The sequence below is a fragment of the Sceloporus occidentalis genome, unplaced genomic scaffold (genome assembly GCF_023333645.1).
Source record: "Sceloporus occidentalis isolate IW3139 unplaced genomic scaffold, rSceOcc1.0.p SCAF_1, whole genome shotgun sequence".
Taxonomy (NCBI): Eukaryota; Metazoa; Chordata; class Lepidosauria; order Squamata; family Phrynosomatidae; genus Sceloporus; species Sceloporus occidentalis.
The window spans coordinates 100,498,134-100,514,140 of record NW_028316981.1 but is presented as its reverse complement, the minus strand read 5'-3'; the positions used below and the strand labels follow the sequence as shown (position 1 = coordinate 100,514,140).

At 38.4% G+C, this 16,007-nt stretch overlaps 1 protein-coding gene across 4 annotated transcripts in view; it reads left to right on the top strand.

The window, feature by feature from the left end:
* The window catches only part of P4HA2 (prolyl 4-hydroxylase subunit alpha 2), a 61,937-nt gene extending 49,151 nt beyond the window's left edge, over positions 1-12,786 (top strand). For 3 of the 4 annotated variants that reach the window (XM_089530675.1, XM_089530647.1, XM_089530665.1), the window contains 7 exons: positions 3,299-3,369; positions 3,693-3,792; positions 4,848-4,901; positions 8,438-8,503; positions 10,656-10,724; positions 11,772-11,868; positions 12,286-12,786. In XM_089530675.1, coding sequence (XP_089386801.1) covers positions 3,299-3,369; positions 3,693-3,792; positions 4,848-4,901; positions 8,438-8,503; positions 10,656-10,724; positions 11,772-11,868; positions 12,286-12,356 — 528 coding nt within the window. In that variant the 3' untranslated portion in view covers positions 12,357-12,786. Of the gene's footprint in view, positions 1-3,298; positions 3,370-3,692; positions 3,793-4,847; positions 4,902-8,311; positions 8,372-8,437; positions 8,504-10,655; positions 10,725-11,771; positions 11,869-12,285 lie in introns of all 4 variants that reach the window. The other variant, XM_089530656.1, reaches the window with a different exon arrangement.
* Positions 12,787-16,007: the final 3,221 nt, after the last annotated feature.

The window sequence follows — 16,007 nt, the reverse complement described above, 5'->3', positions numbered from 1 at the left end:
AATGAAGCCTTTTGGAGAACATGGGTTTTATGTGAGATATTTCTAAAGCAATAATTCTTTGTTCAACAGCCAGTTTGCCTTGGCTGACATTCTTTTCACTGACTTGTGGCTTTTGCCTCTATAAACTTATGGTAGATATTTTCCTGATGCTTCACCATTACTTCATATGTTTAAAAAAATTAACTCCTCCCTTCTGCTTAGGTATAAAAAAAAGCCTTGGGCAAAATTGAAGCATGAGTGATTCAAAAGGAATGCATCCTATATGTAGTGTTACGTGCATTTGGGAACATAACATCTTTCACTGAATAGAAATCTGTGGCATAATAAATGTATGTGTAAAGCCACTTCTAGTTTTGAAATGAAGGTATGGTTTTGACAAAGAGTCATTTTAAAGAGTCAGCATGGTGTTTGTTATTCTGATAGGGGTGGGGAAAAATAAAAAGGAACAAACCTACATTTGAGGCACAGCATCTCTAGGCTTTGAGTGGATGCATTTTATTCAGCAATAATGTCATTCTTTTTTAATGCTAACCCACTTAAACTATACATATTACTGTACTTTGAAACCACTGGAAAAAACCTGTAGGGGTGTTTTTTGTTTAAATGTCACTCATATTATATTTATAAAAGTGGTTAAGAGTTAGATTTATAGAGGAATAAATCTTTCAGTATGAATGTTAATTGCACCAAATTCATAAAACATATAGGTTTTCCACCAAATATTTACAAGATCAAGTTGGGAAAGAATTTTATTTTCCATTTCCCACTTGCCACTCATCTGTAATGTATTCTAGACTACGGGCTGGACTTTTTTTTTCAGAAAGAACAGTTCCCTCATCAGCTGAAGGAACACCAGATCTTACTATGATGTTGAAATACAAATTTTCTGGATTCACACTGTTTGTGATTTGCACAACCCATTTTTCTCCCAAGATTTGGGATCATCCTTGGGCTTCCATGTGGTATTTCAAAGGCTTAAAAATCACCTTTGTGTACTGTTGCTTAACTCTGTTTAAATTAACATCCAAGATCTGGACAAAAAGATGGCATTTTAATGTGTGACAGCACAATAAAATCACAAGTCAGTTTGGAACTTTTGGGGAGAAGCAGTGTTCCAATGATGCTTTGAATTGCTAAGCCATTTCCATGTTGAGCAGATGGGACTTCCACTCATCTTTAATTAATACAAGGATGTATGTGGAGAATTTCTGTCCTGTTTAGGGTGACTGAAGCCCACAGACAGGAACCATATGGTGAAAGTAAGACAACTTAAGGTAACAAGCAAACCTTTACTGTACACTTAACATTCAGCAAACTGAGTTTCTGGCCATGATTTGTAGCACAGGAGCCTGCAAGGGAATAGCAGATGAGTCAGAGTTCTGGCACTCAGTCATTCCAAAAGCTGTGTGCCAAGACAAGAAAATTAATAGGTGGATTGTAAGGAAAGAAAATGGAGGAAAACATTACATGGAGGAAAACAAGGGAGGGAAAAATTGTAAGTTGGAGAATCATTATGGTTGGATGTAGGTTCTAATGGATATAGTAGATTTTAGCCAAAATTTGTTGATTCATATTGGTAGATGTGGCAACAAGTAATACTGGAAAGTTGCTTTATTTAGGTGTGGAGTTTAATGGATCAGAGATGTGTTGGTAGTAGCTAAAATGGAGTGTTAGCTAGTCCCAGGATTGTAAGTACCATTCTGTTTATTCATCTGTCATGCAGAAATTCTGATTCCCTGCAGCCAGTTGCTGCTTCGGAACACTTGTAGCAGCTTCTATTTCTAATAAGATGAACTAACTTTTCCCTTATCTTAAGTTTAGGCACTTCAAAGTGAACAAAATGATATTTGATAGTTCAAGTAATGACTTCCAGCTGTTTCACATGCGTATGCCAAAATGCTAGAAAGTTCTAGTTTGTTCAGCCTATAATTGGAACCTTCTAGGTTGCCATGAGATAAAGTTATAAAAGCTGGCCTCTACTGCCCTCACAGTCCCTCAGTTTCATTGAGTCCTGAACTATTACATTCTGTGAGATCCGTGCTATTGGTACAGTAGGTATTGCTAAACTGGATAACTTTACTTTTTTTCCTCTGTGTAACTATTCCAAGTTGTTATTCTTGTTTCCTCTCTCTTTGCAAATAAGACCACCTCATTGTAAGTTTATATATACTTATTTCAGATACCCTTAGTACCGGTACTCAACCCAGTCCTTTGAGCTTGATTTATTGCTTCTGATTATTGGATTCTGGAAACAGTGGTCTCAGGATTTTGCCTCTTTTTTATTTAGATCCCAGAGATGTCTGGTGAGGTCTGGGATTTTGTTCCTTATTTAATTATGGTGAACTATCTTCCGTTTATTTACTTATTTAGACTTGAAATCTGAGGAAGATTATAATTTTAATAAAATTAGATTTTTTAAAAAAAAATCCAATTAAAATACTAATTTAAAAACAATTAAAACACATGAAATGCAAATTACATTTTAAAAAACACACCCACTTTACTTCTCCCACCCTCACCCTAACCATTACCATTGCCCTTCATTTTAAACAACTGAGGGCAAGTTGTTAAACTTCACCTGCCAGATTTGGCTGATGGTCTGCTATTTGTTGCTCCTGATTGCCCTAGGTTGACACTAACTCCTGTTTATCAGTAAAATTCATTGCACTGGGCATATTAGAAAGGGCTGTTTCAAAGGGCTCTTCTCTCCCTGTCTGAGTCCCAGTCTTTGGCAACTGCTGAAAGTGTGGATCTGGTGGAATCTGTACTTTCAAAGAACTTCTCAAAAGTAGGCAACCTACTGCAGCAAGGCATGCTAATGGGCACCCAGACATGGTGCACATTTGCTCACCTCTGATGAGGAATAATTTCAAATTCATCCATAAATTAAGATTTTAGTATGGATTCATTCAAAATGAATTTATGCTTGCAAGTGATGCAGTAAATCCACTCTCTGGCCTGAAGTTCAGCACTTGAAAATTTCACACTTTTCATTGACATGGTTCTGTTAATAATCGAGGGGGGAGGGGAATCAGAAATCATAACTATGATCCTACAAACTGGCAATGTACAGTTCAAAAAGAACCCTCCTTCAGTGACAAAATTACACTCAGATTTTGGGAAGTTGTTTGGACCAAGAACTTCTCAGCACCTCCTTGTATACAACCAGTTAAAGGAATAACACATTTACACAGAGCTTTTATCTCCTTATAAATGCAAGACAGAAGATAGAACTTTATTCATTTCTATAATACATTTTGTGTTACTCCAATTATTAAACCTTGTTTTTTTAATACAGTTGGCAAGGGCTACTGTACGTGACCCTAAGACAGGTGTATTGACTGTAGCCAACTACCGAGTGTCTAAAAGGTAATAAAATTCTCTTTTTCTTACAAGTAATTCCCATGTATTTTTGAAGGTCTGAAAATAAAGAGCTATCTTAAATATTTAGTATTTTGTACTTTATTTATTTTTTATTGCCCTGTAATGTGTCATTGCTTTTAATGTTACAGTCAAACAATATTGAGATTAGGGCTTTATATTTTTATTAGTATATCATCTACCTTCTAAGAATATTGCCATAAATGGCACCTTTATAAATAAGTGTATAAATATTAAACATACTTGATTTGCTAATAAAGTGAGAGGTTTCTCTAAGTACTGTATTGTATAAATTTCTTATATTCTATAAGTTCATGGCTCGAAGAAGAGGATGACCTGGTTGTTGCCAAAGTGAATAGGCGAATGGAACACATCACAGGACTAACAGTGAAAACAGCTGAACTATTGCAGGTAAAGACCAGTGTGCATTACCTATTTTTACTTCTGTAATCACAGAAAACAATTGTTGCTGTGATATTGCACGCTTTGGTGTATGCAGCTGAACTGTGAGGAGCTTGTTAACTCTGGGGTATCATGGATTACAAAATGGATGTTACATGCATCTGAGGATGTAGGCTCAAGTCTACGAAAGCTCATGCTTACTTCTTTCTTTCACTTACTCTCAGAAATGCTACAAGATCCCTTTGCATACTGATTTTCCAGACTAACATGGCTTTGCCTTTGAATTCATATTTCTTTAAGTTCTCCTTTAAGAATTTCCATAAATTCTTTGAGATTCACCTCAGTCCAGAGTGTTGAAATTCTAAATTCTAAACATTAGTATGGGGCAGATAAAATATACAGAGCTGATGTTTTGGTCATCAGGACCAGTAAGAACTACTAATGTGTTGAAGAATGAAGAATGTCTCCTTCAGCTGCTGTTTTTGGAATCTGTCCAAGACAAAAAAAAAATATGCTGAAACTCACAGGGATAAACAAGCCAGTTTTACTTTATGGAAATTTCTTAGTCCTTCCACCTAGTTCACTGTCTGTCTGATATTTCCTCTTAGATAATTCATTGTCATCTCAAACTCATTATGTCAAAAACTAAATTTCACATTTTTAAAAAAAATCTCCCCAAGCCCACCACCTCTGTTTATTCTCTCAGCTTTCAGGATGGTGCCATTTCTGTCTGGGGATGATGAGAGCTGTGGTTGACATCTGGAATGTGCCAAGTTTGGGAAAGCTTCACATAAGACTAATAATATGTAACTGCATTAATCACATAGTCTTCTCCTGCCTTTCCTATGTTTCTCCTTGGTGGAGTTATACATAGGTGAAGACCTGTCCTTTTATTGTCTCTAGAGCTGTTACAATTTGTAAAGCTAATAAGAACAGGAATAATAATGCTGTAATGATGAATGTCGTCATCATCTAGGCGTTTCTTCTTGTTGAACAGAATATTTTTTTTTTATTTCCATGTACTTCATTTTGCTAAACAAATGTCATTTTCTTCCATACCTTAGGTTGCTAATTATGGCATGGGAGGACAATATGAGCCACACTTTGACTTTTCAAGGGTAAGTGTCTCAAATATTTTTTTATTTTATTGCTGAGAGTCATGCTTATCTTGTAAGGGCCAAACTAGGGCTGACAGAGATGCACAATTAACTCTGACTTCTTTTTACTTCACTCAGAAGCACCTCTGGGTCAACTCGGCTGCTCTGGGAAAGGAAGGTGACCAAAAAAAAATTTCTCCCTTGCCTTTTTCCTGGTTGAAGTTGCCTCCAGCAGTGGGAAGGCAAGTGCAGTAAGGGAGTGGCCTACCTTGAGGAAACAGTTTGAAGAGAGGTTGACTTGACCTCTCCTAGTGATACAACTCTGATTAGACCCCTCCTCCCAGCCCAGCAGTTGCTTTTAAGCAGAGAAAAAGACCTCAGGAGATGCAGTCAAAGAGTCATTGGTCATCTCTTGTTTTCATGAAGTGAGGCTGGAGAGAGATGTGGGGATCTGTGAAATGACAGGACTTATGGATTCACACCAAACACTATGGTTTGATTCTCACCATTTTAAAGATCCTTGTGTCTCTCCAACTACATTGCTCTCTAGCCTCACAAATACAGTACAGGTATGAAGTCGAAGGCTTTCATGGCTGGCATCCTTAGTTTTTTCTGGATTTTTTGGGGCTGTGTGGCCATTTTCTGGAAGAGTTTATTCTGATGTTTCTCCGGCATCTGTGGACTGCAACTCCCAGCATTTCTCCACATGATGTGTGCTGGCTAGGATTGTTGGTAGTTGCAATCCAACAACATCTGGAAGGACACATTACTCTCACCCCTGCTATCACTGCTCCTGACCTGTCTTTCTTATTTTGTCTCCCAGGTTATTTTAAACAAAATATTCTTAGGAGATGTAGTTGTGATCATATTTGGAATGGTGCAATAGCATGCCATTTCCTCATGCCTATAAAGTGAGACGTGAATGGGGAACAATTTATTTGGTCTATTGCTTTCAGAGAACATATGTAACAGCTTGGCTTTACATTTGTCTTGAGAAGCTAAATTAGAATGTAATTTTGATTTTTATTTCTGATTGGCTGGGGTGTGGGATTGGCTTCCTTATCACAGCAGTTTATTCAAAGCAAGCAAATGCAAGAGTGGGATCTTTGCTGCTGTTGTTGAAAATCCTAAAACCATTTCTCATTCATCATCTGGAAATTCTGAATAAAACTTGTTCAAGTAGTACCACTTGTCTTTTGCTGTTGTTGCAGTTGCATTGGCCTTGGCCTGGTTGGATGGTACCCTGATAGCACTTTCCCCCATTCATGTTGGGGAAGTATTGTGGCAGCATATTGTCCATAACTATTATGCTTGGAAAGAAATTTAACTACATTTAAAGCAATTATGCTAATGTTGATTTGTATAAGAAATTCAGGCATTGAAACAACTAGCAAAGATTTTCTCACTTGGACCATTTTTCCCCTTGGCTGGGGAGGAGTCATACTTGGAATGCATCTAGAAGGAACTGCCAAGGTTAAGGAAAGTCAACAGTTGGATTTATTATGGGGTTTGGACTGGTCCTCCAGGCTCTGTATGCAACACAGATTAAAACCTGAAGCTGTTTGCTATTGCTGTATGATAATTAAAGTTTTTTTCCAGCATTTCTCCAGCTGTTTGTGTGTTTGTTTATTTTGCTTCCATGGCCATGTTTTATGCAGAATGCAGTTGTTTTGATACGTGGCACTAATGTAGATTCTCCTAATGATGAGGCAGTACAACTTAAACCAATTTAAACCATTCTGAAGACAAGTTTATATTTTTATTAACATGTTAGTTGTGTAAAAACACTATTTTACCATTTTAACATGATTCCCCCCACCCCCTCGCCTTGGGTCTGTATTCCATACTGCATTCTGGCAACATGGCTAAAGCACTATCTGAATTTTCTGTTAAGCTTTTCTCTTTTCCTGTTATATAAGGGTGGGAATTTTGGAGTCCCTCTGGATGCTGTTGAACAGTAACTTCCATCAGCCCTGGACTGTATGCCCAGTGGAGAAGAATGCTAGGAGTTCAACAACATCTGAAGAGCTGCACAATTTCTATCCCTGTTTTAACAGATGACATTTGTGTTCTCCACTGTCTGTGTCTCTGCCTCCTCTGGTCTTGACTCCTGTATCTTTTACCCTCTCCTTGCTTTCCCACAGCTGTTTCCAGTTATTGCTATTTTTAATCTAGTGTACTCACTTTTACTGATAGCATCATAAGTGTCCCACTACCACAGCTATCTCTGATTTCTGTTGTTTCCATTTGTCTCTCTATATCTTTCACCACTTCCATGCTCCCACTTCTTTTCCATCCTTCACAACTCTTTGCATTTCAGTCACCTTATTTTTTTTATCACACAAGCTTGTCTGCCTGACACTTTATTCTTTTAGTATTTTTCTTTTTCCCCCCACCACCATAGGTCTCTCTTTCCCTTTCTCAGTTATCCTTCTCATTTTCTCTTTCCACTCTGCACAGAAATCTTTATGGTGGATCTTTACTCTCCTTTTTTCTCCTTTTAATATCCCTTTTCTCTCTGTTCATACTACACCCCATCTAAAACTTTGTAGAAACAATGCATCTTATTCTTAGCATTTTTATCCTGAAATCTTGCATTCCCACTGTGACATTTGAATAGCGTGATCCCTGCCCAAAGCTTTGGTCTTGTGTGGCCTGAAACAGTCGAGGAGAAGTCTCAAATCTTCAGGAAGTCATCAATCTCTTTAGCTAAAATCATTATTGATATTACAATCCATCAAATTACAAAACAAGACAAATACTAACAACACTCTTTTGCAGTGGAAACCTTTAATGAGAGTTAATGAGAGCGGCACACTTGCCTCAGCTGTATGTAATTTAAGAAGAGAAAACAGCCAGTTACAATGAACTTTCTTAAATGTTTAGAATACATGCCTATACAAAATGATCCCATCCAGTCCTGATTTGGTTATTCATCAGAATGCAGAATTTGCTGCTTCCAAATGGTGTTCCATTTTTAAGTCCCATGAACCGTAGCCAGCAGGGCCTATAGTGAGGGATGCTGGGATGTCTAATCCAGCAATATTTGGAGGACCGTAAATTATCCACTGTTCTGCTACATACTGATTTGATAGCTAAAAACAAGAAGAACTTTCCCTGTTCTTCTTTTATCTTGCCTGTATACCTGGTGTCTGTTTTGGATAAAAAAAGTGGTTGAGTCATACGTTGAAACAACAAAGTTTTGACTTTGCATTGCTATGCTGACTTAATACTTACTGTGTCAATATATGTAGCCTGGGAGTCCACCCTGCAGTCTTGTGCACACTCACTCAGGAATAAGCCCCACAGAAAAACGCAGTGGGACTTGCTTCCAAATGGATGTGCACAGGATCAGGTTACACAGCTCTCTTTCCAAAGCAACAAACATGCAACCAGTTTGGAAGTGGGGTTAAAGTTGTTGTTTGTTTCAGCGACCCTTTGACAGCACTCTCAAAACGGAAGGAAATAGGCTAGCGACGTTTCTTAACTATGTAAGTACCTCTCTGTCCTTGTCTGTGTGCTTAAAGCTTGCAGTTTACTTTTATTTAATTTTATAGAAAGAGGAACCTGATGCTTTCAAGCGTTTAGGGACTGGGAATCGTGTGGCTACTTTTTTAAACTATGTAAGTATGACCAATCCTGTACATGTGGAATTGAGACCTTTTTTCTGCACTCTAACCAGTTGCACGCAAGGTAGTAGAGAGTGTATAGAATCAGAATGTGAGGTTGCCCTTGTCCTGTCAGCATCACATACAGCCAGGATGGCTATAAAGGAGACTTTGGGTTTTTTATTTATACTAGTCCAACTTACAATACAGTGTAGATTTGTACTGTTGTGTTGGTTTCAATAAAAACTGAGTTGCCATTTAGATAAAAACTTGCCTCAAAGTAGACCTTATTCTGTGAACTCATCTGAAAATTATATTGCAATACTATTACTTGTGTATGTAATAATCATAAATAATAATAATAAAATTTATTTGTATCCTGCCCCTCTGAGAACAATCAGGGCAGCTAACAAGTTAAAAATATACAACATATCAAATCCCTGGTACCCTCCCCCCTTTAAAAAGTATTAAATCTAACAAAGAATTAAAACCATACAGGTTAAAACTGACCGAAGGGTCAAACAACAAAACAATACAACAGAACAATAGATTGTTGCAATAGATGTATTAAAAGGCTAGTTTAAGTTTTGTCTGCCAGAATGTGATGTTGTGATTTTTTTGGACCAGTTCTCCATTGACTTGAAAAAGTAGTGTCATGCAAATTTTACAAAGTGGCTAGCAAAAGTTAGGACTTTACTACATATTTAGCATCGGTAGCTTGACTGACATAGGCATAACAAGTGTTTTATAATATCACTCACACTAGTATGCAACCTAGGATTTATTGGTTTGTTTACTTTAGAGGCATTTTACTTGCTGTAACCTTAAGCACAATGGCTTGGGTCCTACATTCTATTCTGTCGCTAAAGACAATAGAAGTTCATAAAATGAACATGACTATTAAAGTTAATATGTTAGTGTTAATGTAAAAATTAATTTATTAATATTATTAATAGTAGCAAGCATCAACCCACTTGTTATATTGAGTATGCGTAATACATTAGTGACATGTTACTTCTAAAGTTTAAAAATGCAATTACTATTACTAAAAATTTAACCAAAATAATAGTGATTAGTGACTACTCAAGTGCGACTGAAGTAATGTGAAAACCATCAATATTGCTGATGTTTCAGAATAATTAAAATAACCAGCCTGAATCCTGGTTAGTCCCAACTGGACTAGATCCATTCAATTAATTATTAAATTCAACATGTAAGTAAATTTCATTGTTTCAGTAGGTCTGCTCTAAATCAGACTTGAAGTAAAATTCAGACCACTGGCTTTCAAAATTGTTAAAAATTATAATTGATTATTGCTAAAAATTAGTTTTTAGTGAATTAATACCAAGCTCTCGGATGAAGGCCCTTAGAAAGGGTGTCAGTTATGGTATGAGGAACTTCAGGTGTAGGGAGAGGATGCTGGCAGAAATTGCTCCCCCTCTCGCATTTGAAGAGAAAGCAACTTATACTGTATTTATTCTTCTATGCAGATAAGTGCAATTCATTGCAGTATGACTGAGGGACACCTGGTATATTAGTGGAATTTGTGTTCCCTGGTCTGAAATTGCACTTTAGGAAAGAAATAGAGCTGTGTTAGTTTTATTGCCATATGTCAGACCCATAAATGGATCACTCAGAGACAGCATATAATTAATGTAGTGTTGTCAGTGCCAGGGTTTCCAATGGGCTAAAGAAACGGGTGGCTAAATAGCTATGTAGTTTTCACTCATTAATGAGTATCATTTTTTTAAAAAAAGGATTTAGGCTGCGATCCTAAACCCACACACTGGGAGTAAGCCGCACTGAACACCATGAGATTCTCTGTATGCACAGACTTGAGCTCTTAAATTCAATTGAGTTGAAACTCAATAATTATTTGTATAAAAAATCCTAAGTCAGTCATTGGTGTTTGACATTTAGAGCTGTGTAAATATGCAATGCTAAGACTGAGTAATAAGAGTCTTTAAAACTACTTATTTTTCTGCCTGTATTTTTATCCTGGTAAATCCACATGTTATTAAAAAATGAATCCTTTACTCTGGTTAACATCTCCATAGGAAAAAAAAGTAATACATTTGTAATCTGTTTATCTGTGAAGAGTCTTGTACCTATTGTTGATAGTGGTAATAAGCCATCTATGGCTTTTATGGGTATTTTGTATTTTTAGATGAGTGACGTAGAAGCTGGAGGCGCCACAGTTTTCCCAGACTTTGGAGCTGCAATTTGGCCCAAAAAGGTAACAGCTGAGCTTGCTTGTATTAAATTTTCCCTTTAAATTGTCACAAGCAGTTTCCATTCTAAGTATTTTCTAGCATTCTTGCTGTTCTATATCATTTGTACCTAGTTTGCTATTTGGTTTGGAGACTGACTTCATTAATAGATACACTAACAATGTCTGTTAGCTTATAGTTAGGTCTTTTATTATATACATTTCTTTGCCAAATCTCATTCAAAGAGTAAAAATTGAGTAGTTTTCTGAAAAAATCACCATGGTGATGAAACTCATGCTTATGCAGTGTTCTGTTAACTGTTGTTAGTATATTCTTTTTTTAAGAGTAGTTTGAATCTGTCCATGCCAAAGAGGGGTTCACCATTTTAAGGAGCTTTGCAAACATTGAGTTGGATCTAGACATAAATCTGGTGCCCACTTAACTTGAAAAGAAACTCCATTGAGCTCATATATACTTAATTCTGAGATGACATTCATAATATTGCATTGCAAGTAAGGGGCTGTGCAGACAGCCCCAAAGAGGCAGCCTCCAGCCACCCTTTTACAACTATATCAAGACTGTGGCAACCGCACACCATGGCCCTGATCTGGCCTTTGCAGGATGCAAAATGGAACCACAAAAAGTGGCTCCTTTTTGCACCCTGGAAAGGGTGTGATAGCCACGGCACCACAGCTTTACGGCACTCCTTTGGTGCTGTGTCATGCAGATGCAATACCAGAGGAGTGCCGTGATGCCGCGCAATGTGCAGTGCGGCACAAGGCATCATGTTGCCCTGGGGGCGGAGCCGGGGCGTGCATCATATAGACACTCTGCCCCCAACCCGGCCTTTAAGGCTGGTCTGCATAGGGTCGGTGTGCACCTTAGTTGCATTTGGAATCTAATGCAAGTGGGGTTTAATATGTTGTGAATTTAACTTGCTGAGATCAATGGGACCTAAGTAGAACTAATTTTGTCTGTTTTCAAGCCATATTTTTTAAACTGCAGGAGATGTTGATGATGTTGATTCATAGCAAATGTAGTTAAATCAATGAAGACTGGCCGTTCTTTTTCAGGGGACTGCAGTATTTTGGTATAACCTTTTTAGAAGTGGAGAAGGTGATTACCGAACAAGACATGCTGCATGTCCTGTGTTAGTAGGATGTAAGTGGGGTAAGTAGGAACCCAACTGTCAAGAGTCACGTGCACAGACCTATTTAAGGTCTACAATTCCTTCCCTGTTTTGTGAGACTTCACCATGAACTAGGACAAGATTTCACCATAGATCTAACCCTAAGCCTCACAATGGCCAGCTGGCCTCACAAGACCTGCCCAAAGACTTCTGGGTGGTCAGTTGGAGGGTCAGCAGCAGGACCCTGGCCCCAGCCCCTCTCCACACCCAGTGCAAACTGGACCTCTCCATGAGGCATTGGGGTGGGTCTCCAAATTGGTGTTGGGGAATATGTGCCTGTAACCTCATAGTCTGATGTTGCTGGCTCAACAGAACATTGCTTCTTAGTGCCAAATATCACAATGTTGCATCCAGGCCTGATGTTGCACTGTCCTAACTAAACTATCTGTTGTTCACAGTCTCGAATAAGTGGTTTCATGAAAGAGGAAATGAATTCTTAAGACCATGTGGGACAACTGAAGTCGACTGAAACCATCCTACATGTTCGCTTTTTTTCCATATCTCCTCACTTTTTTGTGTACTGTCCAGTTCATTTCTGAGAAATGACTCCTACTCTACTATGAAAAAATTGATAACACTATTTATTTAAAGATAAGACAGCCTCTGCCAGTGGAAGAAGAGAGCTCTTTCTACGGTTGACGCTACATGGTTGTTTCTTTCCATGTCATCTACACTTTTCATTTTCCTGCCTTCTCCAGTTTCTGCATCAACCACACAGGAAGTATTTGGCTGATGACTGAGAGTTTGATATTTTGGCCTACTGAACAACCAGAATTTTTAGATGTGAAACTTTTGTCACTGAACCAGTTTTCCAAATGTACAATTTTTAATTTTATTGTATTTTCTAAGGTGTGCAACTGAAGTATTCTTTTAAAACATAAAACATATTTTCAAAGAGATTTAATGTATAACATGTACTTCATTGGGGGGGCCTGTATCTTCAGTTTATTATTTTAGAAGAAACCTAGACTGACGTGGGGGTGGAAAACACACACTTGCTGAGTTTCCTGGCAGTTTTTGTGGCCTATGTCATTCACCTCCTCCCAATGCTGAATTTCAGCAGCACAGCAATAACAAAACAATCTTCCATTTTCCTTTAAAACAAGGCATGTGGGATGCTCTTTCCATGTACCTTGTCTTTAAAGAACTTTTGCTTTTTGTGTTGCTAACACTGTGCCACAGAAGTATAGTAGTGTGATGGCAAAATTAGTTTTGATGGTAGGAGTATGATATGATGGATTTAAAGGAGTAATGTGTTTGCTATCAAGCACAATATGTGCAGCATATGGCAACACGTAAACATTGGGATGAAGTTGAGCTGAGTCCAAAACCACAGCTTAAGAATGAAACTTCTTGGAAAGTCTTTACAGGGAAAATGAAAGCCAATCCATTGCCTTTTTTCCATTTGCAAAACACCTGTGAGTTAATGTTCATGATAATATTAAAAAGTAATGACCAACTCAGCATTACATCTCTTTAAGCATTTTAACACCCCCAAATTACTCCCCAAATGGAGAGAAAACAAAAGTCTAAAACTGTGGCTTTTGCTAGATATATATCATTATGTTAATGATTTAACGAGATAGATAGATAGATAGATAGATAGATAGATAGATAGATAGATAGATAGGCACAAGGTTTTTTAAAAAATAAATTAAATGTGGCTCAGGGGAGAGCATGCTCTCTAGCCCAGGACTGGAAACATGTGGCCATCCAGATGTTGGATTACAGTTCCCATCATTTTTGACATAGGCTCCGCTGGCTAGGGCTGATGGATGATGCAGTCCACCCAACTTTATCTAGAGTTCTGCTATAGTCCAAGCTTCCTTACTTCATGTATAGGTAACTGGCTGTGCTCTTAGGGCTGATGGGTATTCCACTTCAACAACATCTGGAGCAGCATAGATTCCTTTCTCCTAGCCTATTTAAAATGGCAGAAATAGGGGTGAAGTATCTTAGGGGAGATGCATCCATATGGAATGTTTTGCAATTTTCTCCAGCCAAGTTCTTTTCCTATCTTGGTCTTGAGTCATCGGTCTTGAGTCATCTCTCTGAATCCCAGTTCTGGGGAAAAGGTGGGTGGTAAATAAAGTTTGTCATCATCATCTCTCACACACATCCTGGTGTTGGTGAGGAAAATGATTAAACATACAGCAGCCCTACGCCAGCAGCATCCTCTCTCCTATTGACAAAGCTCCTTCCCGCACTGGCAAGAGCATATACATTTTCCCATGTTACTTCACTTCTCTGACCTGGTTCCTTGCCTTCTGCCTGCTTCTTTGTTGTACACCCAAGGCAAGGGAACTGGCTTCTAGAGAAAGACTGCTGGACTTCATTATACATGTGTACCCTACTAAATGGTTTAGCATACAGGAAGCAACCTTGTATGAGTAAATAACTAAAGCCAAATGTATTGATTTGGAACAGATGAAAGCATATGGTACATGCAACATACACACTCTAGTCTTAATGCCATTTAGCTACCAAAAGCAGGAACTTGAAATAAATAATGTATAATCATTTTAAAGTTCCATCAAGTGGGTAATAGCACTGTCCTTCTGAGGTATGGTTGCAAATCACTTGATAAACTTTGTGGCTAAAACACATGTACATAAACAATCTCAAAACATGAATAGTAGGATGTAATAGAATGTGGTAGAATGAAATGAAAATCTTATCGATAACCAATACAGACGTTAGAGGAAACACACATCTCTCAACCAAGAAATCTCTAATCAGATAAATTGATCTTAACTCTGGAACTATATGTCGTGGAAAATCAATGATAAGGCTCCTACTGACATCATATCCTTTTGGTAACAGAGCCTGGATTTGAGGGTGGTTAGGAATAGGGCCGTGACTGTTTAGGGCAGTTTAATAGTTTCCCCCTGAAGAGATCCCCCAAAGTAAATTGCCATATCCAGAACTGCCATTAATTATACAGTTGGTCTTCTGAATCCCTTTGAGGATTCTTTACCATGGACTCAACATCCATGGTTCAATTTTGGAAAAAAAAAATCCAAAAAGCAAACCTTGATTTTCTTTTTCATTTTACTACACAATTGTATTTAATGGAACTTGAGTATGCACAGATTTTGGTATCCACAGGCATTCTGGAAGAAAACCACAATTGATACCAACAGCCCAATGTAGAAGGAAAAATATAAAGCCATAATGTGGTTAGGGTAGGGAAAGGAGATCTACCATGTAAGCTTCAAGGACATTCTAGTATTATGTTCCTGGCTTAGTTCTTTGACTACTCCTCCCCTATTACAGAATAAGTTCCCTCAATACCAATTTATCCATTCTTCTCTACCACCCTTCCTAACCTACCAAATATTGTGGGAACTACAGCACAGACATATCCTTTTTTGCCAGCCAACTTTTCAGTCCATAATGTGAGTCTCAGTTATTAACTGAAGTACACCCCTTTGAAAGAGAACACACTTGACTTTAACACAGTTATTAATAGAATTAGTTTTTCTTAGAAATACCTGCCTGTGGACTAAAGACTACTAAAGAGCTCATCTTTTCTCCTCTATCTGTGGGGCAAAGCACTATGAGAGGCAGAATAGAAGACTTTCTCAGTTGTGGCACCTCAGTTTTGAAAAGCCCTCTTCTGGAGGCTCACTTGGCACTGTCAGCTCTTAACTTTCTCTTCTCCAGGCTAAACATCCCCAGCTCCCTAAGTCCCTTAGAGAAGTGACCAGTGGGGTCCCACAGGGTTCTGTCCTGGGCCCAGTACCATTGAACAGCTGGTTCAAAACATGGCAGCCAGGCTTGTGTCAGGAACATCTAGAAGGGACCACATCACTCCGGTTCTGAGGTCCCTCCACTGGCTGCCTATCAGTTTCCGGGCCCAGTACAAGGTGTTGGTTATTACCTTTAAAGCCCTAAATGGCTTGGGTCCAAGCTATCTCAGAGACCGCCTCTTCCCATACAATCCTCCCTGCGCCCTCCGATCCTCTGGGAGGAACTTGTTGCAGCCTCAAAAATTGAGGTATGTGGCGACCTCCCGGAGGGCTTTTTCTGCTGTCACCTCCAGGCTCTGGAACGACCTGCTGGATGAGATCCGTCAATTAACATCTTTGGACAGCTTCAAAAAGGCTGTCAAGACGGA